This window comes from Rhinolophus sinicus, chromosome 14, assembly GCF_057876585.1.
Source record: "Rhinolophus sinicus isolate RSI-liver-muscle chromosome 14, RSI-T2T, whole genome shotgun sequence".
Taxonomy (NCBI): Eukaryota; Metazoa; Chordata; class Mammalia; order Chiroptera; family Rhinolophidae; genus Rhinolophus; species Rhinolophus sinicus.
In genome coordinates, this window is record NC_142514.1 from 58459487 (window position 1) to 58486800 (window position 27314).

Genomic DNA, 27314 nt, shown 5'->3' on the forward strand with positions numbered 1-27314 from the left:
CAGGTTCTAAGTATATATAGAAATAAACCTGTAATCCATGAAGATTATTGTACAGAGATATAAAATAAGATATACATAATGTAAAAGCAAGATGTTACTGATGTGAAATACATATTATGAAGCTATTCACCTTAGAGAGATTTTTCATGTTTAAAATCTTGTGGGGTTCTACATTATTAAAACATGGTATTTATAAATGTACTAATGCTTATTGATCAGGTATCAAATTTTTCATGAATTTGTCATTGGTAACAATAAACTTTCAACACAAAGCCAAAAGCCCATAAAGTCCATTGTACAGTAAAATGTATAAATGGTCCTTAAAAGCACATTAAAAACAAAGAGTCAATGGACAGATACTTAACATGCAATCTACTACATATTGCAAACTAGGTAAGTCCTAGACTAAAAATAATCTAAAATCCAGACTAGATATGTCATAGAAGTCAGGTAAGAAAAACAAAGACTAAAAAAGATAATGTTGGGGTTTTATCAATTAATTTAATGTGCTATTTACAACTGAGGAAAGCATATAAAATTATTCTCTTGAATGACATTAAAAACAACAAAAACAATGAAACACATGCAGATTTACAAATACGAAGTGGAAAATAGCCTTACAATGGAAGTACCAGAAGACATCAAAATTGCAAAATGTGTCAGGTGATTACAGCTGCATGAGGTGTGGGTCTCATTTGAATATGTCAGCTCACAGCCCTCTGAAGACCAGTTGCCATCCATAGTGTCAGGCAAGTAGTTCCAAAATGCACATTGACTCCTATATTTATCTGCGATCTGAAAAAGAGACATTTTACTGATGGAAAAAAAAGAAAAAGTTACACATATGGTATCACTTTGTCATATTAAAAATACCACTTTGCATATCAATATAAATAAAACCTTGTCTAAAAAGTGAAGCATAAAATCAATGCTAATAAATGAATGCTGCTGTTACCTAAAAGAATTAAAGTTTACATTGCAATAGTGCAATATTTTACATTGCAATAGTGCAATATTTTATCAACCCTGTGTCCCTAAAGTTGTGAAAATTATTATCAAATGAGATCATGTATGTGTCATTTAGAACAGTGCATGACACAAATAATTATCATATAATCTCCATTCAATAAATATTTATTGAATATATTCTAGATATTAGTTGTTGATCCCAGTACTAAAAACACAACACTGGAAAAAAAGAAAAAGAAAAAGTGTTTGCATTGTTGAACTTACATTCTTGCGAGGAGCTGAGAAATTTTTAAAAAAGAAAAATAAACCAGGGGGAAAAAAAAGAAAAGCAGGATGGATGTTGATCTTGAAGAGGCTTTTCCCATATTATGTCTAAGCTGTCTAAGCCTCAGTGAAGTGAGAGAGGGAGCCTTGAAGACTTGGGAAGAGAAGATTTCAGACGGTTGGAATGGAAAATGGAAAAGGTTGTGGTGAGATTGCACAGGGTCTTCTAGAAACATGTAGAAACCAGGGTAGTTAGAGCACAATGAATGTAGACAAAGGGTAGATTAGACAGGATGATCAGATTACTAGGTGGTTGCTCAATAAATAGTAGAGTTTTCTTTACCATATATTTATTTTAACTAATCTCCACACAATACCTAATATTCCAAAAATTTTAATAATAATTTAGCCATAGAATGTTGAACACCCTATTTCTGTATCTTGCAGGAAAAAAAAAAAGATTTATAATTATATAACAGTTTACAGTTTAAACAGGTGTTTTCTCACCGACTTTGTTTAATTTGACCCTCAAAAGGGTCCTGTGAAGTAGGTATTGTGTTCAGAGGCTAAGAAATGGCTAGAGATATATTCAAGACTAACCATTCGTAAGTGGAGTAGCATAGAATCAAACCCAAAACTTCACACAACAATTTATTAAACAAAACATTAGTTGAGTATCAAGTAAGGGATAGACTTTGTGTGAGGAGCCAGAGATTCTCTGTTAAAAATATACAGCATCTGCGCTCAAGGATGATAGAAACTCACATGATTTTAATACACTCAGACAATTGATTTAATTGGATATATGCAAAACCCAACACTTGGGTCAGCAGTTGGAGCACTGGTGAAAGACTAAATTAGAATGGAGGGAATCTGGGAAGACAGTGATTGAGCTAAAATTGGAGAGATGACAAGAAGTTTTTTAAAGAGGTCAAGGTATGTGAAGAAAATTGAAACTCTATATCCATTTCTCCCCAAAACAGCCAGGAAAATGCTCAGTCCCTCTCTTGTAGGAAATCACGTAATCCAGAGGAAACAGAGGGCCTCTAGAAATGGGAAGCCAGAATCAGCTGAGAGGATGAGTGTCATTCAAAAAACAGGGGGAGAAATACTGCACCCGTTAAATGAAATTAAGGTAAAAAAAATATAAGGTTTTTAGTGGTAATTAAGTATACAGTTGAAATAAAAATGTTAGCAGAATAAAAACATTAAAAATGGAAAACAAAATAAAACAAAAACAAAAAATACCTAGAGTCTTGGCTGGGAAGTCTAATTCTCGAGTAATAGGAATAACAGGAAAAGAGAACAGGAACACTGGAGAGGAAGAAATTAGCAAAGATATAATATTACAAAATTCCCTAGAACTGAAGGCCATACATTTTCAGACTAAACAGATTCACATAATGCCTAGTAGAAGTAATGAAGAATGACCTACACCTACGTTCATCTTAGATCAGAATTCTGAGAATAAAGATAAGATCTCAAAAATTTGAGAGAAAGGGACTGATTACACGCAAAAGACTGCAAATTTTAAGTAAAATATTAATTGCATTAACTTCTCCAGGTTAACCTTACAAGCTAGAAGACAACCTTCCTCAAGTTCTAAAAAATTTTAAAGAAAAAATATTTACAATTTATAACACTAGTTCATGAAATTTACCAAACAAGTGTTAGGATAAGATACCTTAAAAAATTGGTCTTCTGTGCAATTTTCTCAAGAGACACTGATGAATATGCTTTAAATACAGACATAAACCAAGAAAGAGGACACATCGGTGCAAGGAGATATTGAATCTGTCACAGGAGAGAGGTGAGTTGCGTGTCCAGGATGATGCTGAAAGGTGTGTTCAGACTGATAGCTGTGCCACAGACTGAAGAGTAAACCACCTGGATAGGATCATGTTTACAGAGACCTAGGTAGGATGCCTTCAGGACATTCCATTAGCTGATACACAATTTTATGTGTCTGACTATTTTGCGAGAAGATATATAGTATGTCAGAAAGTTTAAGAATGAATTAGTAATGGATAAATAGAAATTTAAGCAAGCTAAATTAGAAGAATTTACTAACACCAGGAAAATGGTTCAGCCTCGTGATTCAGCTGTGAATAACACATAATAAATTATAATAATATGCACATTGAAAACAGATTTAGCCAAAAATTTGAGGTAAGCATGGGAGGATGGATAGTTGGGGGAGTTTTTGTATCACAGGGGAAGATGTGTGTAGGAAAACTATATTTAAATTTTCCATAGATGAAAGTCAATAGCTAATACCTATGTTTTAGAAGCTTAAAATAAGAGGCTTTATTGAGTTTTTGGTCAAGGAGATACTGGGCCAGTGGTGAGTGTTTTTCCCTTCTTTGTATGAAGCCAGAAACTTGAGCCTATTTGTTAGTGGAGACACTGGCACTAATACTGAGAGATCCAGGAGAGATGAGATAATGGACGAAGCGTAATTTTTTACAAGGCAGCTGGAGGAGGGATTCAGAGAACAGCATTGAACAGGAGAGTATCATAGCTGCTGAAAGCATGGATTCTGGAGGAAGATTTCCTGGCAATAACACTTTGTTCTACTAGTTTACTGCAAGTGACCATGGGCAGTTATTTCATCTCTGAGTCTCAGTTTCCTATCTATAAAATGAAAATAATAGTACGTACCTCATAGGGCTCTTGTGATAATAAGTTGTTTTTGATTTTTACATAAAGAATGTAGAACAAGGTCTCATATAAGCATTGTTAAAGTACTGGTTACTATCATCATTATTAATATTATTATGACAACTACTATTAATATTCCCCTGAGGTAATAGAGAAGTATATACTAATTGGTGAAATTACAAGAAAAATATTAAGGAATCAGGAAACTGAAGGTGTTATATATGAGATAGTTTTGATTTTCTCAGAGAAAATGGAGTAGGATCCAAATTTTATTCTCAGGGAGAGGGAACCATGCATTAGACAGGTGTGTTATCAAAGGAAAGTGATGAAATTTTGTGATGGTCATTATTTTGAATTGGAAAAAGATTTGAACAGAGAGGCGGATTAAGGACAATAAAGTTTTCCCATTAATTACGGTGAAGAATTTTTGCTTAAATGTGTCTAGTTGCTGGGTCAAACATATTGGTGAAGTGGATTGTCCTTGGCATCGTTTCAGCTGCTAAAACATTCACTAATAAAACCTCTACAAAAATCATCCATCTATGCAAAAGAAGGTGTTGGGTTTCTAGTGTCAGAAATATCATTTGCATTAGCATCGGAAAATATCTAAGTTTAGTTTCCTTTCTTATACATTTCACACCTAGTTCTCTCAACATAATACCCATCGATGTTTAGGTTTGAGCTACTATTTTCTTGCATTCTCCTGCATTTAGTTTCTACATTAGACTTTTTTATTCATAGTTTCTACGTACCCAAATTTATATTGTGGGTAAGCATATATGTTCCTCTACTTCCTTCCCTCCCCTGTAAACATGTCAATGTAACTGGCCAGCTTCAAGGCTCTCCAAATGGAGCATCAGAGATATTTAAATCCTGTACTAGGACTGAAATTCTACTGAAAGCCCCCACCGCCCCCAAAGCTTAAACTGTAAAAAGGCAGAAATCTATGACTTTTGGGTTTTCTCATTCATTTTTAGGTATATAAAAGAAATGAATACTTGGTTATTTCTAATCACATTCTTTTATTGTATGGTTTTAATTATATATGAGTTTGAAAAAAGATTTAGAATAATAATAAAATAGTAAAATGGTCTCAGTTAATTTCTTTATGAAATATTATAAACGTTATCTGTGATTTTGTTTTAATCAGCACGCAAATCTGTACAGATATTATTTTAAATGGCAATTACTAACCAAACACTGCCTTCATTACACAAGTGACATTTATCTCTTTGACATTGATACATTTTTATAACTCATTTCTTAAAGGTATAGAGACTCCAAAATGAACAATTTATGTACTTAAAAAATAAAACTAAAGCACAGCTTAATTTCAGAGAATCAAGTATGTGAAACTCTGGTATTTGTTAGATAGTTTAAAGAGCACTGAAAGTATGAAATTATTTTATAGAAAAATTAGTTTTAACCACTTTATTATTTTAATTTTGAATCTGTATTTTTAAACTCAAGAACTCACATATAATTAAAGTGACATCACAAAAAATGTCTACTTCTCTGAATGTTTCATGATCATAATAATCACCAGAAAAACAACTTACCTTTATGTGACTTAATGTAAATGTTATTTTTTCAAATTCATACAGTGTGGGTGGGTTCGAGCTAATTGAGACAGAAATTATTGATGAGATGACTCTTTCTTCCTCTTCAGAATTATCATAACTTTGAGGTTCCAATAAGAATTTGTCAGATGATGAAAACAAGGGACCAATACTCTTATAATATAAAAACACAACTGCAACATTGCCTATCAAACAAATAAGTGCATTTGGTGAAATTTTTATAAAACAGAAATATATAAACTATTAATATAAACATAACAATTGAACAGACAACATTTTTACTCTAAGGGAGTCATACAAATGCCCAGATATTAAAATTTGGATCATAATAACTCCATGCCTACGTCATCAAACTGTATTGACGTATTCTTTGACCTTTATGTCTCTGAAACTGGTCATGGACTGTAGCACCCCCTTTGCAAAAACTATATTTAGAAGAATAATATTCCTAGGTAAATTTATATCCAAGTGTTGACTAACAATCAAGGTGAAAAGTGTAGTCACATAAAAGATAAATTAGTTATTACTTTGGTATGTGTAAGTACATGAGTTAGAAAGATATGGACAGAAAATTATCAGAGACTTAACAGTAGTAAGAAAGTTTACAATTGAACAGGTTGTGAGATCCCACTGAGTTCAACCTCATGCCCACTGAAATGTTTTCTATTTAATATTGATGGCATATAACTAGGCAGTCTCAGGGTAGGAAATTTATTATTTTTCAAGGCGGTCATTTATCTGTACCATTCATTCTCCCCAAATGTGGTGCATCAATCAGCATACACGTATAACCCAATATTAGAAAGGACTTTCATCAGTACAGACTATCACGTGACTATTTTTTTCTTAGCTTGGACATTAAACTTATATTAATGGATCTCAAACTGTCTTGGTTTTTGTAGCAGCTCATTATCACTGGTATTAAGTAGGTGGATGACTCAACATCTAGACTTATTATCTTTTAAGTTTCTGTTATTTAGGTCATATTCCTCCTCTATTTATTGTACAGAATTATGGACACTAAATTTCGGACTTTACATTTAGAATTTACTCTTGGAATCAGGAGTTCTGCTTCCAATCATTGCTCCTACTTGTGTGGCTATGGATAAAGCAGCTACTTTGAACTTCAGCTTTCTCACTTATCAAATGATGGAGGTAATAGTTACCCTAGCTATTTGTTAGGATAAGGTGGAGACCAAATGAAAATGCATGAGAAAGTCTTCTGCAAAGTTTGACATACTATATTATTATGATCATTGTTATAGTTATTAACTAGAAAAATTATATGTTTGTGTTCGATTCTTGGACAACAGAGGAAGAACTCCATCATATTCATTTGTTCCCTCAACTTTGTGATATTACCAAATAATTTAAAAAGCATAAATTAAAATCATAAACACAATGTTGCTAATAATGAAAACAATAGACTGTGAAACAAAGCTGGAACTTTGCACATCACAACATTGCATTAATAAATAATGTTCTTTGGATATGGTTATGTGAGCTAGAAGTTGCCAAAGTGCATTGCTTTTTATATTTTCTATCTTAATCTAAAAAGGCCTTACATAGAGTATTTCCCTGAACTTCCAGCTTAGAAAACTGATATCAAAGAAAGAAATAATGTTAGTAAATCATGGTTGGGCTAGTGAAATTATGATGACTCCAGGAGATGACATAGTCTGGGCTAGTGCCCAGACTTTCTATGGACACACCAGGGCCTTAAACAGAACCTAGAATTTTTTAGGTCAACTGGATCTAGTTCAGTTGATGAACCAGTTCATGCAATAGTGATTTCTCAGAGGTTGTAGTAGGAGACAATAAAAAATCCAATGAAGCACCAAAAAGATACGCTAGATTTTTAAAATATTTTAATTACTCTATCCTTTCTAAGGGAAAATATTTATTTAACGTCAATTTTTTACTAGGGAAAAGGAGATTCATGCCACATAGAATACTCCAAAATCCATTTTTGACACCTTTCAGAATACTGTCGCAGTATTTGTCCATTCTCATCATTTTGAACCTCTTAATTCCCATGATATCTCACTAATTCTGAGCCTGATCTAACTTTTAACTCTCTTATGAAATCTGTACTTTCTCTTAGTAAATTAGGGGTCATTCATTAATGATAGGGACTAAAATTCAGCCTATAAAAAGATTAAAAAATCCAGCTGTGCCACCCTTATTTTTCTACTAATGACACTATGCAGCTTTTAACTAATGCATGTTTTTATTAATTGACTTTGTCAATAAGTGAATAAACACATGTAGACATCATTGAGTGAGTTTGATCAGTTTGTTACTCTTGCCCTTATTTTTAAGATCCAACCTTGAGGAAAACAAATTTTCTCCCTCTGCTTTTTCCAGAGCTGATATTATTGTCCCTTTCAAATGTCAGAGTTTGCATGCATGATCATTAAACATAAGAAAACTACCATGTACTCAGACAGGATCTCTTCGAGATATTAATTCCATGACAATTTTATCATCTGACACTATGATAAGTATTTTCAGTGTCTTTATTTGCAACTTCTAATCACTTCTCAAATCTTTGAAAATATAACAGTTTAACACATTCTTTGGATTTGCTCCTAAATATTATATGTGTTCTTGGTTAATTAGAATATGATCCAATATGGAAGAGCCATGGGTTCAATGGCAGTATGGCTTAGTTATTTTTGCTTTGTTTTAAAGCCATCTGTTTCTTACTTTTGAGTTAAAAAACTGACAAAAAAATGGAGAGTATACTATCTATGGATTAAGTAAAAGTCCCACATTAGTGTCATAAAAATTGTTTTAAAAACACATTCTTCTGAGAATGAATGCACAAGATTCTTAATAATAAAGACAACATATCTGTTTATGAAATGATGTCTATAAAAGAGACCATAAGTGTGTGATTGCATATATTTTTCATTTGTATTTATAACCACCCATACATTCTTGAGAAAAATATTATAATTCATGTTTTCCCTGGGTAATATATTTTGAACTATAGGGGAAGAACAACCACAGCAATTCTACTACCAGCAGAGATTTTTTTTCTAAGTACATTGAGCTAAGAGAGCAGAAAAATCGTTAAATTAAAAGAACAAGCTGCTAGCTTTCCTATCGTTAGGTGACAAGGAAAAGCTGGTCAGGGCCGATTTCTTTGTCAACTACCTCCCTTCCAGTGTTGGCTCTGTACTACCTGTTGATGGGCTTAGAGACAAATCTGCTAAATTCTTTGTGACCTAGTTCCATTACCCATAAATTGAGGAAAATAGGTTAGTTATTAAGCTGCCTGCTAGAACTAGCATTTTCTGATTCCATTTCTTAAGAAATCCTGCCTTAGTTGAAGAGTGTAGTGTACAAATACTAAGAAATAGCAAGTAGAAGAGAAGTCCAAGCCTAAACAATAACTTTCTACCTTTTTGAACATTGTCTCTATTTGTCTTCCTCACACAATCACAAATTCAGGAATATGAAGGATTATTGAAGAAAAAAATATTTAAAACTCTATGTAAATTATATTATCTATTGACTACTACAAAACAAGAAGTAAATCCATACTTCCTTGTATATTTTCCTTAAAATCTTAACGGTAGCAGACAGTTACAGATGTTAGAGGTAAGACAAGAAGGATGTAGATATTGTCAACTAAGTTTCTCCCCAGTTATTGAAGAGGCTTTCATTTCTCCATTGTATGTTTTTGAATCCTTTGTCAAAAATTTTCTGCCCATGTATATGTGGGTCTATTTCTGGGTTCTCAATTCTATTCCATTGGTCTGTGTGTCTGTTTTTCTGCCAGTACCAAGCTGTTTTGATTATTGTTACTTTGTAGTAAAAATTGAAGTCAGAGAGTTGGTACCTCCAGCCTTGTTCTTTTTTCTTAGGTTACGTTGGCTATTCAGGGTCTTTTGTGACTCCATACAAATCTGATGATTTTTTTGTTCTATTTCTTGAAAACATACCATTGGGATTTTGATGGGGATTATATTAAACCTTATTGCTTTGAGTATTATGGCCATTTTAACTATGTTGATTGTTCCAATCCATGAACACAGAATATCTTTCCATTTCTTTGTATCTTCTTCAATTTCTTTTAAAAATGTCTTCTATTTTTCAGTATATAAGTCCTTCACATACCATATTTCCCCGAAAATAAGACCAGGTCTTATATTAATTTTTGCTCCAAAAGACACATTAGGGTATATTTTCAAAGGATGTCTTATTTTTCATATACAACAATCTATATTTATTCAAATATAGTCATGTCATCTTCTTCTGGAACATTGTCATAACATACTAAATGTGTCTGTCTGGCTGACGATCTTAACTGGAGCTATTTTCAGGGTAGATCTTATTTTTGTGGAAACATGGTGCTTTGTTAAGTTTATTCCTAGGTATTTTATTCCTTTTGTTGCAATTGCAAAGTGATTTTTTTTTCTTTTTTTTCTCTGAAGTTTCATTTTTCGTATATAGGAATACAATGGATTTTTATACATTGATTTTGTATCCTGCAACTTTACTGTATTTGTTTATTGTTTCTAACAGTTTTTGGTGGAGTCTTTAGGGTTTTCCATATAAAGAATCATGTCATCTGCAAAAAGTGACAATTTAACTTCTCCATTTCCAGTTCAGATGCCTTTTATTTCTTTCTCTTGTCTATTGCTCTGGCTAGGACTTCCAATATTATGTTGAATAACAGTGATGACAAATCCTCTTCTATAAATGGTGCGGGGAAATTAGAAAGCCACAAGCAAAAGAATGAAACTAGACTGCTTTCTGTCACCATGTACCAAAATTAACCCAAAATGGATCAAAGACCTAAACATTGGACAGGTTGTGAAACAATAAATTGCAAAGAAGAAAGCATACGCACTAAACTTATGGACCTTGTGCTCAGAGAGGATTTTTATGAATTTGACTCCAAAGGCAAGGGAAGTAAAAACAAATATACATGAATGGGGTTATATCAAACTAAAAAGCTTCTGCACAGCAAAATAAACTATCAACGAAACAAAGAGGCAAACAACTGAATGGGAGAAGATATTTGCAAACAACACCTCCAATAAGGGGCTAATATCCAAAATATATAAAGAACTCATAGAACCCAACAAGAAAAAAAAACTAAAAACAATCCAATTAAAAAACGGGCAGAGGCCCTGAACAGAAAATTCTCCTAAGAACACAATGGCCAACAGATATATGAAAAAATGCTCAGCATCACTAGCTATTAGGGAAAATAAATCAATGCAACAATGAAATACCACCTCATACCTTTTAGAATGGCTATCATCAACAAGACAAGTAATAAAAAGTGTTGTAGAGGCTGTGGAGAAAAAGCAACCCTCATACACTGCTGGTTGGAATGTAAATTGATATATCACTATGGAAAACAGTATGTAGGTTCCTCAAAAAATTAAGAAATACCATACAACCCAGCAATTCATTTTCTACTCCAAAAATCTGAAAACATTTATCTGTAAAACTATATGTTACCACAGTGTTCAATGCAGCACTATTCATGGCCAAGACATGGAAACAACCGAAGTGTCCTTTGATAGATGATTGGATAAAGAAGATGTGGTACATATACACAATGGAATATTACTTGGCCATAAGAAAAGGTGAAATACAGTACTGCCATTTGGGACAACATGGATGGATCTTGAGTTCATCATGCTAAGTAAAATAAACCGAAAAGAAAAAGTCGAGAACCACAGAACTTCACTCATATGTGGGATAAAAAACTAAAAGCAACCAATATACAAGACAAACTAAAACTCAAAGACACAGACAACAGTTTAGTGGTTACCAGAAGGTATGAGGGGGGCAGTGGTAGAAGAGGGAAAAGGGGGTCAAACAAATGTATGGTGATGGAAGGAGAAATGACACTGGGTGGTGAACAGAAAATGCAATATATAAATGATGTATTATAGAAATATACACTTGAAACTTATATAATTCTACTAAGTAATGTCACCCCAATAAATTTAATAAATAAAAAAAATAAATAATTAAAAAAATAAAAATAAAAGAAAATTCTCCCCAGGTATTTATATCAGAATAAAAATCTCAAGTACAAATACAGAAATTCTGTATGTAAACATCAAATATTTTTCTATAGGAAACCACACACGTTATATGTACATATGATACAATCAAATGCATGACAAGTATTTATTGCAAATCATTGACATTGTATATAAGATTGTCAAAATACTACCATTTGAATCATCTGCAGTTTTTCTCTTTGGAAATATCTTTATGTAATCTCTGTCCACGTTCATATGGGGATGTATATGTTTCATGTGATGTGAGTCAATAAAGAATGCTTTGAGAGCTGAAAGAAAACCATGAATATCATAAATTCCTTGAAGTTAGTTTAATCAATGTTTTTATTTAATTGAAGATAATTTCATCTGTCAATATTGGACTTCAACTTTTTATTTATGGCAAGTAGAATGAACATATTCTGATCATGTTTTCACATTATAATTTCTATCTTAAAATCTGATTCAAGTTTAAATTTTTTATTTTACTATAACACTCATGGTTTATATTTATGAAATAAAAGATAAAACATGTATGAATGCAAGGGAGCTATGTGACATAATTACCAAACCAAAGAGTAAGAACTATGACATCTTAGAGGATGATGTCTACTATAAAACTTACTATCTAGAGATGGATTGAATTAAATTCTTGAATGATAGTTTCCTTACCTGGTATTTTTTCACCCTTCTCATGCAGGAACGTCATAGAAATATACACTTTTATATATGTCACAATGCTTGCTACCTTAATTTTGAGTTAAATGGTGAATTCAGATGAGATAATGATTTTTGTATATCTACTGTTGCCTAGCAGGATGTCACCCGGAAAATATAGTAGAGATAGAGGTAATGATTCTTTCAGAAATTGTACCTTGTTTCCTCAGAACAACTTTACGGGCATCTTCAATTTGATCCAAGATTCCTAATGTTTTAAGTATGAAATTGCATAAAGCAAGAAACATTCTAATTTAATATGTTGATTGATTTATATCATCAAAAGGCAAAGAATTCCTAAAGAGAAATTTAAATATACTACATCCAGAAAATCTGTCTGTCACTATCATTGGTCAAGGTAGAGCCTAACAAGTCATGAGATGACTAACTCAAAATGGCAAAGGAGTAATGTACGCTGAGCATTTAAGTGCTAAGCAATTCAGGAACAGGAAAAGGTGGAGATTGTAGGAATGAGGCAATGCTTATGTATTCATCGTTTTTATTCATCCTTCATTCATATCGCTCTTGTAATATGCATCACCATTCATTTCTACATCGATAAAACAAATGCCAATTTCATTAACAGTATTTTAAAGACTTTCCTTCCCTTTTGAGAATGGCTTATTTGAAAAATACTATTGCTTTGAAACTGACCGGGGCTTCTTACCTACATCACTTGAATTAGTATCAAACTGAGTGGTCTTTTGAAAGTTCTGAGATATACTTAAAGTAGTTTGTTCTGCCACATGCATCAGTTTTGTAAGATGAGTTCTTCTACGATTTGTAGGTAACTTGTCCCAAGCTATAAATGTTTCCTTTTGAACAAAATTATTCACAGTTCTTATAAATTCCTGTGGGAAAAAAGTATCTTTTAAAAATGTTGGAATATTACATTAATCACAGATGTAAGGAAAATTTTAAAGCTCAATAATACTGAGTTAAAGTTCAAAATACTTACAGCAAGAGTTGAATTAGAAAGGGTGTCCTTGTCTGAGTTAGTACTATTCATGTAACCCAGTAATGGTGATGATTTTGCTAATATTTCTATATATGTAATTATATCCATCGGTGAAAGATTTTTTACAGAATTTCTATAGACTTCTTGCAGCAAAGCCACAGGTTGGTCTATTCGTCTAATCTGAACAAAAATGAATCCAGAGAAAGGAAACCAGTTTAGAGTACTACTGGATCTTTTCAAGAATACAATTTGCATGTTAAATTTATTCTGAGTCTTGTTTTCTTGCCCTGTACGTTAATAAGTTACCAGATTAAACCCAAATGATAACATGCAGCAGTGAAACCCGAAATTATTTACAAAAGGCTGACAAGTACACTTAAAATCATAGAAATTACTTCAGAAAAGAAGCAACATGCTTGAATTGATAATTTTAAAAAGTAGCTTTTGAAAGTTATAATAATCATAACTTAATATGAATTAGATTTTAATCAACCAGAGAAAATTCTTTACAATGTGATAAAAAGGAAATTTGCTTTAGCTGATTGTTAATTAGTTATGTTGAGATTCACCCTTTCAATCACATGACAGTAATTTTATGGATGTCCTACTTTTTCTTTACTTTTTGAAATATTTACTTTAGAGTACAAAATCTAGTTTCATTTAGCTATGGCTCCTTAGAGTGTGGCAATGGGCCTGGGGTCAAAATGTGTTTTTGCTATTTTATTCATCAACTTTCTTTACATGTTGAAAAGAATTTTCCAGTATATTGAATAGTTTAAAAGTAGCATAAGTTAAATAGGTAAAATTCTTCCTCAATTGGGGATTTTCTAATTAATCCTATTGTGTCTCAAATAAAATACTTAGATCTCTGTACGTAAATAGTTTCAATTCTACATGAAGTTCACCTGCTTGTTACTGTTTTTAAAATTTGACATTAGAAAAATTTTAATTAAAACCAAAATATTAAAATAAAATGCATTTTTAATTCAACTAGTCTACTTACTTTTGTTAATGTTTTGTCAATATTTGCAGCAATACAGTCATTATCTAAATGACAATCTGCATTCACATTTTCTGTAGAAAAAGAAAATATACAGTAAATTTTAAAATATTTCCCCTAAGATGATTATATTGATTCTAAAGATTTTTCTTAGTTATTTAAACATTTAAAACATTTAAAAATTTTATTCAAAATGAAATTTATTCATTTTTATTCATTAAAATACACAATATTTTATGAAAGATGTAAGAATGTAGTTAGCCTAAAGAAAGCTGTTAACTACATAAAATATGTGATCTACATATTCCATTAAATAAAACAATATTTTTCTTATTTTATTTTAAGACAATAAAGGATTACTGGCACATCTTTTGGAAGGTGTAGCTCTTTGATACTTCACAACTGTGTACTATATATTTTATATAGTTCTTTGGTAATACATAAAATTTAATAACATAATTTACCTTGGCAGTAAGTGCCATCATTAGGTGTGAACTTTGTGTTTCCTGTGGATGTCTGGTAACCTTCTTTGCAGGAGCAGTTATACCCACCATCCACGTTTTCACATACTGCATGATCACCACAGGCAACTGATTCACTACACTCATCTATATCTGGAAATATTTGAACAATTAGCAATTTTATTTAGTACTCATAATGTTGCTTACACTGTTAATAATATTACATACAGTTAGTGATTTCATAACAAATTTCCAAAAATGCAAGGAAAATCCCATCATTTGGGAAAAAAATGACAGAGCAAACTTGGCTGCATATATTTATCTAACCCTGATTTGGCCAATCCATTTTGACAATGTATTAAACATATTATTCACGATCTAAACTCTTGAATTGTTTTCTGAATAGCATGATTCAACAATAAAGTCATTAAAGACATTTTCATCATTGACTGTGCAAAATTTAGTTCTAATTTAATAAAAACCTAATTTTTAAAATACTTTGTTTTCTAGTATTAAACTACATTTATTATAACAATTCAATTTAGATAAATCTGGATGATAAAAAAGAGTAGTGCCCTTTCTTTCCAAAGCTTCATTTCTGCATGTAAGTTAACTTAACATTCAGATGTAGCAGAATGTGTGATTCGACTCCCTTAAAATTTTACCATAATTTATTACTTTAGTTCAGGTTATATTCTATTATGATTCTTAATACATACTTGTTTTAGATAAAGCAACAAATTATACAGAATTAACTCTTAGATTTTCAGTAGCCATAATTCAAAGGCCACAATAAAACTTACAGGTTTTAAGCTCACATAATTTATACTCTTAATTTAAAATTTTATATACTATAGTGAAATATGTCTTAAATAAAGTATAAATACTCTGACAGTAGGCAGAGTTCCAATAGAGAAAAAGTACAAGGAACTGAAAAGTACAGATTGTTACTTTAAACAAATACAAAGATTTTTGTGTTCCCAGCATAGCTCTGACATCTTAAGCTACTCTATGTTAGAGTAATGAATAAATCTGTACTCTAAAGTATACAATTTGATTTTTAAACAACTAATAGAGGTTCACAGTACCATTTGCCACAAAAAGGGGGGGGGTTTGATCATAGTCCAATTTAAAAACGCCATCTAGTTAGTTTTCTTAAATATAGCTGATCCTAATTTTTCACTTTTAAAATGCAAAAAAAAAATACAGGAAAGCATTAAAACTCATACCACCAAAAACTGAAAAATGACAATAACATCTTGCCAGATTCTTGAAGAAATTTCAATTAGCTAATAAAGGTGATGGTACCAGATTTAAGGACAATTAAAAGATCTGAAAAAAAGGTAGAAAATCCCTTGTTCTTCTGCCAAATCTATGTATTCATGATCTATACTACCCAGAAATCTGAGTACACTATTTTTAAAGAAATAGAAATGCCATTCTAGATCTTCACCCTCTTCCTATCATTTCTACATATATGTGTTCAGAAACTCAAAAAAAAAAAAAAAAAAAAAAAAAAAAAAGGAAAAAGGAAAAAAGAAAAAGAGAGAGAAAATAAAGTAGCAGATGAGTAATTGCAGGTTGATTGTTAGAATACGGAGAACCATTGGGGAAAGGTTGTGCTGAAGAAAAGAACCCAGGTGGGAGAGCAGACTAAGGTTGTTATTTTTCATGAAATCAATAAAGTGAGGAAAAAAAATATTACAAAGCCAAAGACTAGTCTTTTTTGGAGCATTGCTAAAGAAGTAGAATGTGCTGTATCCAAAAAGGGAAAACACCCCAAAGAAGGTGTGAACAGACCGATGAAGTATCACAAAAAGAATAATTTCTTTCATGGACAAGAAAGCTATGTTTTTGAATACCCACGTTTCATGTTTTTGGATGCCTTCTGTGGCGTAACAGGAAACCAGATGTTGATTTTCTCAATTTGAAAATTATTTAAAGGTGCAACATTTCTTGGGAACAGTGTCCCACACCCAATCTTTGAGCAACATACAAATCTTGGCTCTACAAACTCAATTTCCATCTTCCCTCCTGTACTTTGAACACAGGTGTACACAATCTTGGTACTCACAACTGACTGTGTTTCAGCTTTCCTCCCCACCCTGTGGTGTTTATGTTGGGGTCTTTGCTCTAGTTCAAGTCCTTCACCATCACTCACTCAGCTAGTTCGTATTCCAGGATGTCAGACTTGGACCAAGTAGGGTATTTCAACTTCTGAATTCACCAATTAATGAAATGGTAATCTGTAAAATGAGGTAGTAATCCTGGGAGACTAGCATTCAAAATTGGGTGTATGCAAATTTGAATAGACTGACTACAAATGTTACAGAATTAAATATCCTACCAAAGTAATGTTTTTCAAACTTTAATCGTCTCATCAATGTTTTCCAAATTGTTTATACTTTTCTCGTTTATACTTTATATCACCATAACTTTTTTCTAAAATGTGGACGTGAGGTTTGTTATCCTTTTCACTCTAGGCCTCGGAAGTAGAGTTTATTGAGTTTAACTTATTAATGAAATGTGTGACTACCACAACTGGCTGTGTGCCAGCGTACACAAAAGCTTCCACTACTCAGTTTATCATTCTATGCCCCTTTGTTACCTAGTAATATAGAGAGAATCATAAAATAGTGAAACATATCCCATGCCCAAATGGGATGAAACTGGCTTAGCCACCATGAATGGGACTGCCATTTTGCAGCAAGATCCACAGTGACTTTTCTTGCAATCTCCTGCAGGGCCTAATTGGCTTGGATCTAATACAACCACTATGGAAGCTCCCTGCCTATATAATACTCATTAGCTTTATGACCTTGGGTAATACTATAAAAAAATATCTTTTAACTCCAAAGTATTCTTTTTCCTAACAAATGAGGAAATATATGGTGTTTGGAGTAGTGCCTAAGATGTAGTAGGTGCCTGATATTATAAATAAAAATCAGGTCCACTGATCCTATTTATATGTTTTCATAATAGCAGGAGCCCTATGAATATGTAGGTTTAGAGAAAACAGATTGATAATGAGTGTCTCATTTGATTGCCATGTGTTGGTACTTCCCAGAGCTATAATAGAGAAAAAGAACGCTCTCCCTTATTTTAATGAAAACTAAATTACTACTATGTAATTATTTCTGTTGGATTAGAATTGACCTACCATTTTTTTAATTAAGATTTTATTGTTGGAAGTTGAACAGGACTTTATTGGGGAACAGTGTATACTTCTAGGACTTTTTTTGTAAGTCAAGTTGTTGTCCTTTCAGTCTTAGTTGTGGAGGGCACAGCTCAGCTTCAGGTACAGTTGCCATTACTAGTTGCAGGGGGCGTATCCCACCATCCCTTGTGGGAGTTGAACTGGCAACCTTGTGGTTGAGAGGATGCGCTCCAACCAACTGAGCCATTCGGGAGGTCAGCGGCAGCTCAGCTCAAGGTGCCGTGTTCAATCTTAGTTGCAGGGGACGCTGCCCACCATCCCTTGCGGGACACGAGGAATTGAACTGGCAACCTTCCCACTGGCCCATGTGGGAATCGAACCGGCTGCCTTCGGAGTTAGGAGCATGGAGCTCTAACCACCTGAGCCACCGGGCCCGCCCCTGACCTACCATTTTTGACAACTGATCCATTTTTCCACTACCAACCCAACACTCGACTTAATACTGCTAACTTTATTTCTCTAAATGTAGGCACATCACAAAAATCATTTATTTGTTTTGCACATCAAAAAATTCATTTGCAATTTTTTCATTAATAATATTATGCTTTTTTTAATGTCTATAGTAAGCCAACCCAGCAGAATATTATCATAATTTTCTTTTAAAACATGGTCATATGATTGTTTTGATTCTTATAATTTTCATCAATAGCTGAATTTTCTAAAGTTGTTTAAGTCACATACTGCAAAGAAAAGATAAAATGTTCAATTACTGGAAACAATTTGCAAAGACAAAATTGAATAATTAATGCTATTCAAAGCAAGGGAAAAAATCTGAAACTATCAGAGTAACTAAGGCGATAAGACATAAAAAACAACAACAAAAAACCTACAAGCAATAAACACAGCTTTGAAGCATGCAGTAAACATGAAGGAGTCCTTGGGTTCTATTCATTTGGTCTTGGAGCGTCACTTTACTAATGGATGCCACAGTTTCCCCACTTGGGAAATGTGAGTCTAAATCTAGGTGTCTCAGAAGCATGGCATTTGAAGTTTTGTTTTACTGTTATTCCAAGGGAAAGAAAAATATGCATGGTGCTAAATCTCACTAAAAGCCTTCTGCAACAAAATTACCTTATCTGTGGAAGATAGTACTTGAATATAGACTAAAGGTAAAGAGTTTTGCTTGGGTCATTTCTTGCCGTGAATTGGAGTTTTTCATTATCTATATATACAGGTTCTTAGTGACTATAATTATCAGACATGTCAAATTTAAGTATCAGCTAAGCTGTCAAATCAGAAATAATACACTACAAGGTGATATACTAAAGTAGAAAGGGAGTAGAATTATGGTTCTCAGTTCAAATTCCCCAAGGATTATCATAGTGCACAACAAAAATTACTACAAAACTGGAAAAAAAGAAATAGTTGCTCTGCTTCTCAAAAAAGCATAATCCTTAAGGACAACAAAATTGGTTAGAAATAACACTTTTCCAGAGAATGAGCTTTTCATTGAATAATCCATCAAACAAAACAGGTAGAAACTGAAGAACTCAGTACTGAGTATTGGGTTTTAATACAGTTATTGTGTTTACTGATTACTTACAGTAGCTAAAAAGAGAATTAGCAAAAAATTAGGGCCACAGTATCTCAATAAGAAGTGAGTATGGGGGGAAAGCGCTTTAAATTGCAAGTGTATTACACCCCCACAAAATATTGGTATTAAGTCATCTATGTGTGTGTCTGTTGTCTGTGTCTGTGATTCAGTTGTTTTCTAATATAGGAATTCTCCACTTGCAAGGAACATGAACAGAAAAATATAGCCCTTTGTGAATTGAGTCATATTAAAAGTAAACATGATCAGAGGGGTAATAGATTGAGGGTATCACTTTGTGAGGGGTATAAATGTCCAACTATTACATTGTTTTGTATACCTGAAACTAAATTGAAAAAAAAAAGTAAACATGATCAGGTTAAAAAGAAAGATGTCTTCTAGAGACAAGTGGGAATTAAGAGCACAGCTACAATTGTATTACATTCCAGTGATTAAGACGTCACAAGTTAGATTTCTTATCTAACTGGAACATTTTTAGTAAAGCTAACAGAGCTACATAGTTAGAACTTAAGTACTAAAGGTAAAATACGCATACTAAATGACATTCTAAGACTAGCAACAGGAGTATAAGCTCCAGAAGAACAAATAGTGAGGTGCTGTAAGTTTTCTGGGCAGAACTTCATGTTTATCCTATTTTCTGAATATATTGTAAAGCTATATTCCAATAAAATATTTTGCTGCCAACACTAAAGATGCCAACACTATTTGATGAAAATAATACTATATCTCATATTTTAAATCTTTTATGCCCTTGCAAAGCTTGTATATATAGCTGTATATATACCTGTATATATAGATAATGAAAATCATGCATTTGCATGATTCAGAACAATGTGTGAGATTTCAATGGCTTGGCCACTTCAGTCTCCTGTGGAAATAACTGTGGCTTTCTTGATATAAGACTGTGATTCTAATCCCCCTTTTATCCTAAATGAATTGGGAGTAGCCTTGCACTTCCCTTGGCTAAAAAAATGAGGAGAATAAAATCTTTACTGTTTACACAGCAGAGTAAATGTTAGGGACCATAGGTACATGAGACATGACAATTTCTTTGATACAGAGATTTCGCTGGTAAATTTTCTTTGAACATTATCCCCTGACTCCTCATGTTGTTAGTAATAACATTGCCAGACTCCTTTTTAGCTTGCTGATGAGAATCTCACTGGGAAAATAATCAAAGGCCTTAGTGTGATTTAGATTAACTTGGATCTCTCTCTTTTATTTAACTACATAAAGTAGAAACAGCACATTATTCCTGAGTTCTGGTCCCCCATCTACTCCTGGCTATGTGATTTAACTCTCAGGGCCTCAATTCATCTATTAATCTTGTAAATTGTAGCAATCATAATTAATTTTACTAGTTGTTGGTAAACTGTACAATTTTTTGTTAGCAACCATGAGTAAGATGCTTTATAACTTATTTTCAAAGTTAAAGTCTTTGGCTCCCGAGAATTTGCCCCTGAAAATTATTCATCGTTTGAAGTTTCTAAACAATCTTTTTTTTTTTTTTTTTTTTTTTTTGACTCCTCAGACTGTAGGATCTGATAATCAAATGTGTGGCCACATTACAATAGAAGGACATTTAAAATATCTTCTAGATACTCTCTTCAGACTCAGTATAATATTTCATTTAGGGATTGAATTGAAATTATTATCCCTCCAGAAGACATTTTAGTGAAACTGAAATGATTCTCCAATTAGAACTCTAGTGCTCAGAAAAGTTTACATGGATCTTAAGTGTGACTAACTTTTGGCAGGAAGTAGTAAAGCACTAGGACATTTCTTTCATAAGGAATGGTTATCTGAACACATTCTAAGAAAATGTAGAATCCGTTTCGGCATGCATATTTATAAAAGCATCAATATCTTGGGATGCAAATCGTAACTTTCTTGATTTAGTAAAGTGTAAACACTTATTCTGTTGTTTGTCACCATGCTAGATCTCATAGCTTCATGAATTTTGTTTTGTAAACTCTTTTATTTTTCTCAAAAACTCTTTGATTTTTGTTATATCCTTGGATAAAATATTCCATAGTAACTGATGATTATTGCAGGCGTGAAGGAATTAATGAAATTTCTGAAAATACTTAACAACTAGGGTATAATCAAGGACTGGCAGCATTTGGTCTGAATTTTTATCTAATCTCTGGAGGTAATAAGCAATAAGAGATAGAAACAAATTCGAAGTGAGATAGTTGACTTACCTATGCAGATGGTGCCATCATTAGTGATAAACCTGTCTTGGTTACTGCTGGATCTAAAACCAGTTGCACACATACAATAATAACTTCCCTCTGTGTTAGTGCAGTTAGCATTTTCACCACAGGACTGGGTTAAATTTCCACATTCATTATCATCTGTGGAAATATAAATTTAAAACATTATTTTTGTATAATTGAGATGGATTTCTATCAGTATTTGGGAATTTTGGCTGTTAAATAGTTTAAAGTAATGCAACGTTTATTTCTAAGGAAGTTAATACTAAAGAATCCACATTGTACACTTGTTTTATTCTTGCTTATAATGTGAAACCTTCTTTGTAGTTGTAAAACAAAACAGAATCTCTTCCTTCAAAATCACTGAATATAGCTATTTAATCTATATTGGAACATATTTCATATTTTGTATGTAATTTAATTATAATAATGTCAATAAATATATACTAATTTGCTAATTTATAATATGCTTTATAATCAGTCAAAAGTATACCATAAGTTAAAAATGAAAAATCAGAGCATACAAATTGACATGCTGTAATCATGTATCATTTATTTTTATCACTTATTCCTTACAATAATTTTATATTACTGTGTCTGCATCTCTTCATTTATTCATTACTATATGCATTATATTGTCCTATGTAAGAGTATACAAATATTTAAAAAAAAGCAATTATATCATGACTCATAGTCTTTACCCTTACACTCTTATAACAAAATTTATCAGAAAAGATAGACTCATAAATCCTTTGGTAAAATCGGAAAGCAGATTTACATTATCTATCAAATGAAAATAAGTGCTTCTCAGAAGTGATTATGATGGGCTGGGGGAGACAGAGAATATTTCCTGATGCATTAAATCCTGTTGTGAGTTGAACTGTATCTCCCAAAAACCTATATTCAAGTTGTAATCTCATGTCCACGAATGTAACTTTATTTGGAAATAGGACCTTTGCAGATGTAATGAAGTTAAGACCAGGCCATACTGGATTAGGTAGGCCCCAATGCAAAGACGAGGGAATTTGGACATTGAGACACAGAGGAGAAGGCTATGTGAAGACGGAAGCAGAGATTGAAGTGATGCAGCTGTAAAATTCAAGGATAGCTGACAACTACCAGTATCTAGTGAGAGAAGGAAAGATTCTTCCCTAGACTCTTTGGAGGAAGGATGGCTCTTCTAACACCTTGATTTCTGACTTCTACCCTCCAAAACTGTCAAGAGAGTAAATCTGTATTGATTTGAGCCACTGAGTTTGTGCTAGCTTTGTAGGGCAGCCATAGAAAACTAACAGACCCAGACTGGCCAATGTAGAATAGGTAAGTATTGATTAGATAGAGAGAAGAACGGTCACTAAAGAAAGATAAAATGTTGGGCAAGGGTGCAAGCATAGGGGTGAATGAGGTATTTCTGAGGGTAGAGGGAAGCCTGGTTGAAGAGCACAGAGATAAATCATGGGAGAATAGGTGTAAAAGCAAGTCAGGTTTAAAAAATGTCTTGAATTTTAATTTTCCATTTTAATCAAACCAAGTTTTTAAAGGATGAATTTGTATAATGTTTAATTCACACACGGGCTATTGCACATATATAGTAATAAGTAAGAGTCGGAGACTTTTTCAAACATTGATAAATATTAATTCACTTAACCCTTACGTAAGCTCTAGGAAATAGGTACCATTATTATCCTCTTGAATGAATGAGGGAAATAAGGCATAGAGAGGAAAAGTAATTTGCCAATTTCCCACAGCCATTTAGTTGCAGAGTCAGGTAGTTTGGTTCCAAAACCTGTTCTCTTAACTGTTGCATCCTGCTGCCTCTGTGAAGATAATTTTAAAAAGCCAATATATATAAGAATGTATCTAATAAATTATGGATCCATTTTGGGAAAAGAAAAGATATTAAAGTAGTGATTTCAGAAGGAAAATGAAAACTTTATTTGCATTCTATTTTTAACTTAAATTTTATTTCTACTAATTCATTTTCAAACATTATGGTTCTAAGTATAGAAGAAGTTAACATTTGGCAGACAACTATAGGTGAATTTTTTTTTATTTGTATTTTTTCAAAAATGACTACTATGGACAGGGCAGGTGGCATTGGTAAATTTTAGCCTTTGAAGATATTCAACCTATATAATTCTACTCCATAATTTTAATACTTATGTTTTATCACTTTGACTTATTATCTTAATTATAATAGGCCAGCTGCTATAAGTATATAAAAACATATGATGGTTCAGCACAATAAAAGATTATTTAATGTATATATCTATATATACATATGTATTTTAATAATAAAAATATTTGTAAAGAATCTATAATGTAAGATCTCCAAATGCCCAGGGATTCCATTAGTATGGCTAAAATATTTCCATCCTAAATACAAGAAAAATATCAAATTATTTTCCCCATAATTCAGTTTTTAAAATTCCAGTGATTTAATACTGCTTATTGTAATTCTTTGAAAGAATGCTGAAAAGAAAGAATAAAAAGCATTTATAATTCTATTACATTCATCCTTGGGGGCACCTCCATTTTAAAGTTAATTCAGATGATGCAGAATATTCACTTTTGTACATGACTTCAATGGTACCATTATTGTAACATTTTTCTTAAGAATTATTCCATGTTAATAAAAGTTATCCAAAACATTAATAAAATGATGTTATTTCATTTTATGATAAAGAAAAAAACATATAATTTACTTCACAAAAGGCTTTCAAATATTTCAGACCTGGCCTTGACTCTTCAGTATTCCATGAGATCCAAAGCTCAACAAATGTAAGATTTTTATTATTACAAAGATTTTTTTTCAACTCAAATCTATCTCATGGTAAGACTGGTAAGACCCTATGTTAGACTCCTTTCCTAAACCTGAGGCAGTCTTGCCCCTAAAACAAAGGAACTCAACATCACCTAGAGTGCCTTTTGCTCTGAGCACACACCCAAATCTCTACTTTTGGCACACTACCATTTCATTTGCTTTGAAACATCAGTCAGCCCTAAAGAAGAACATTTTCTCCGTCTAGAACAAAGGTAGGCCAGGCCTCACACCTTCTTTTTTTCTTTCTTTTTTTTATGTTATGGCATCAGGCCTCTTTTTATCTTACCATAAGGCACCTCTCTGACATTCTGAGTTCTACTCTCTTGACCCCTTGAAAATTCTAATCTCCAGCATGTTGCCTGATACATTCTTGGGTGAATAGGTCAGCTTCAAGAGAAGAGTGTTGAGCTCCCCCTAGAGGCCAACAACTTGGAGATACGGAAAAACAAAGGCTGAGCTTTCCAAAACCTGTATAGGCCAGGCAGGTATTAACGTTTGACTCCACCACGTGCCAGACAGTAGAAGGTTGGTGTGGCTTGTGATAGTGGGAAGTTCACACCTCATCTAAAGGACTTATTATTTATTTTTTTTTAAATTTAAAAAGCATATTTAAAACACGTTGTTCAGATTTAGCATTTGGTCGAGCATTTGTCACCCGTAAGCTGAAACATATGGAGGTTGGAGTGATTGAGGAAAATAGTTGAAAATATAATAATAAAGTAAGATAAATTGTACATGGCCTTATATAAAATACTGAAGTGTTAATACTTTATTAACGTGTGTACTTAGTTATTCATTGATCTGTTTTTGTGTAGAGATATATTATGCAACTGTAATGACCATATATGTGTGTGTATATGTATATACAGAAAACAAACGTATGTTCATGTATGCATACAAAAGAAATTAGACTAGTTTATTAAAATTAACTGACAGTAGCTCACAAATTGATAAAAGCATCTAAATCAAGCTAACGGAAAATATTTCACACACATTGGGTTTGATTCAATCACTCAGGTACTCAAATATTTATGGAATTTCCCAGTTCCCAAATGTGAATATGTCTATACCGGGAAATAAGTGAAAAATTAATCAAAAAGTCAAGATCTGTGCCCTGCTGTCAGAGTTCACATTTTAAAGCGAGTTAACACAGAAGCACATAATTGAGTTCTTATTAAAATAAAAAGTTTCAATTTTGATCTCAAAATTGGACTCCCTTCATAGCATACAGGGAGAAGTTTATATTAACTTTAAAAGGAATTGTGCTCTCAGATCAGTTATTGGTAGTACAGAGAATGATGAAGACTGTCTCCCTTGTGGTCTTTAGCTGCAAAAATGATATGCAAAAGTACAGTGGAAAAAAGACTCGCTAAGTCTGAGATATTGGTCTGAGCCCAAGAAAATGAGAAACTTTATATCACTTGATTGTGTTTCTAAAAACAAATTAAGGTGCCAATATGTTATTTGACTCCAACACCTTTTCAAAAGTCTTGGTAACATATTAACAGGCAAGACAAAAAAAAAGATTGATAATAATTTTTGTGTGTCTCTACTGTGTGATTTTGAGCACTTGACCTTTTAACTTCTCTATCAAGAATTTGAAAAAAAAAAAAAATTTGTATCCATCTCCCAGTCTCCTGAACTGGATATATAATATGGATGAATTCCCTAATGGTGTGACTCAAATCTTGTTCCATAAAATACCACTTATCTGAAAGTAACCTCCTTTCTTCCCCTAAGATAGTGGATGGAGATAGGCAAGAAATTATCTTTGTGAATTATATATAAATTTGAATTATTTAAATTGCCTTAAATTTTCCAGTGTCCAGCTTCATAATAATTAATTTTCAAGGAGAAAGTTTCTTTGGTTGGGGATAATATAGGAAAATAGAAGCCTGCTTCTTTTGCGCTCTTATTTCCATTATTAAAATCAATTTGTCAGTTATGTTACTAACTATCTGTAGCTCCATATTTAATCCTTCTTGTGGGATTATAAAGTAAATATTTCAGATTACGATGTCACTTGTAAAATTCATTGGGGTACAGTTAAAGTGGAGATAAATTTTTAAAATTTATCAAGCACTGTTAATAAGGAGAAACAGTTGACATTCTTTCAGCAAAAATTCTTACTGGCACGTGTCTAACACACTGAGTTGAGAATTGCATCAACAAAGGCATGCACACAGTTTGTTGTATGACAGGATCCATGGCTACTGGAGAAGACTGACAAAGACCCAAATTATTAGAAAGCAGTATGTGTAACAAATAAAAGGGCCGTTTAACAGCCCAGTGGTAACTTAGAGAAAATAATGGTTTTTCCTCAGTAAGTTTTCAAGATGAAAAGGTAACGGGGATTCACAGGGAAGGTTTAGAAGAGGAGGGGATGCTTCATCCAGGCATGTGGTATAAGAAGAATGTAGACAAAGAAGGGGAGCCACAGTAATCCATCGAGACAAAGGAAAGCATTTACCCCAATGCCCCAAGACTACAGGACCAGCATACTTTAGAGAACCATATTGTTGAACACTGGGTATGAGGGCAGAGGCTGTAGGGCAGGAATCTGAACAGGTAGGCATGGCCTAAACTGGGGAAACAATTGCTAAGAGATTGGGATTATATTCAGTGGATAAAGGATGGCAATTAGCAGTTTGTCTGTAGTGGAGAAATCTGATGGGGTTTGAATTTCAAAACAGTTTTTGAAATATAAGGACAACTAGCTAAGATCCAGGTAGATCTCGTAGAATACTGCAAGCCATGAATAACTAACCAAAGCAGAATCAAAGAGAAAGGAGGATGGGCTATAGTTCAGAAATGTTTAGGTGTTAAAATCAGTGATCTGGGGAGAGAAAAGAAAGTG

At 32.8% G+C, this 27314-nt stretch overlaps 1 protein-coding gene across 2 annotated transcripts in view; it reads right to left on the reverse strand.

Annotated features, from left to right (window-relative positions):
• Positions 1–27314, reverse strand: part of ADGRL4 (adhesion G protein-coupled receptor L4) — a 104905-nt gene that overhangs the window by 33318 nt on the left and 44273 nt on the right. The window contains exons 3-10 of one of the 2 annotated variants that reach the window (XM_019743359.3): positions 21622–21774; positions 14652–14801; positions 14191–14261; positions 13188–13367; positions 12897–13080; positions 11686–11802; positions 5454–5659; positions 622–795 (exon numbers count right to left, since the gene is read on the reverse strand). In XM_019743359.3, coding sequence (XP_019598918.2) covers positions 622–795; positions 5454–5659; positions 11686–11802; positions 12897–13080; positions 13188–13367; positions 14191–14261; positions 14652–14801; positions 21622–21774 — 1235 coding nt within the window. The remainder of the gene's footprint in view (positions 1–621; positions 796–5453; positions 5660–11685; positions 11803–12896; positions 13081–13187; positions 13368–14190; positions 14262–14651; positions 14802–21621; positions 21775–27314) is intronic. The other variant, XM_074334998.2, reaches the window with a different exon arrangement.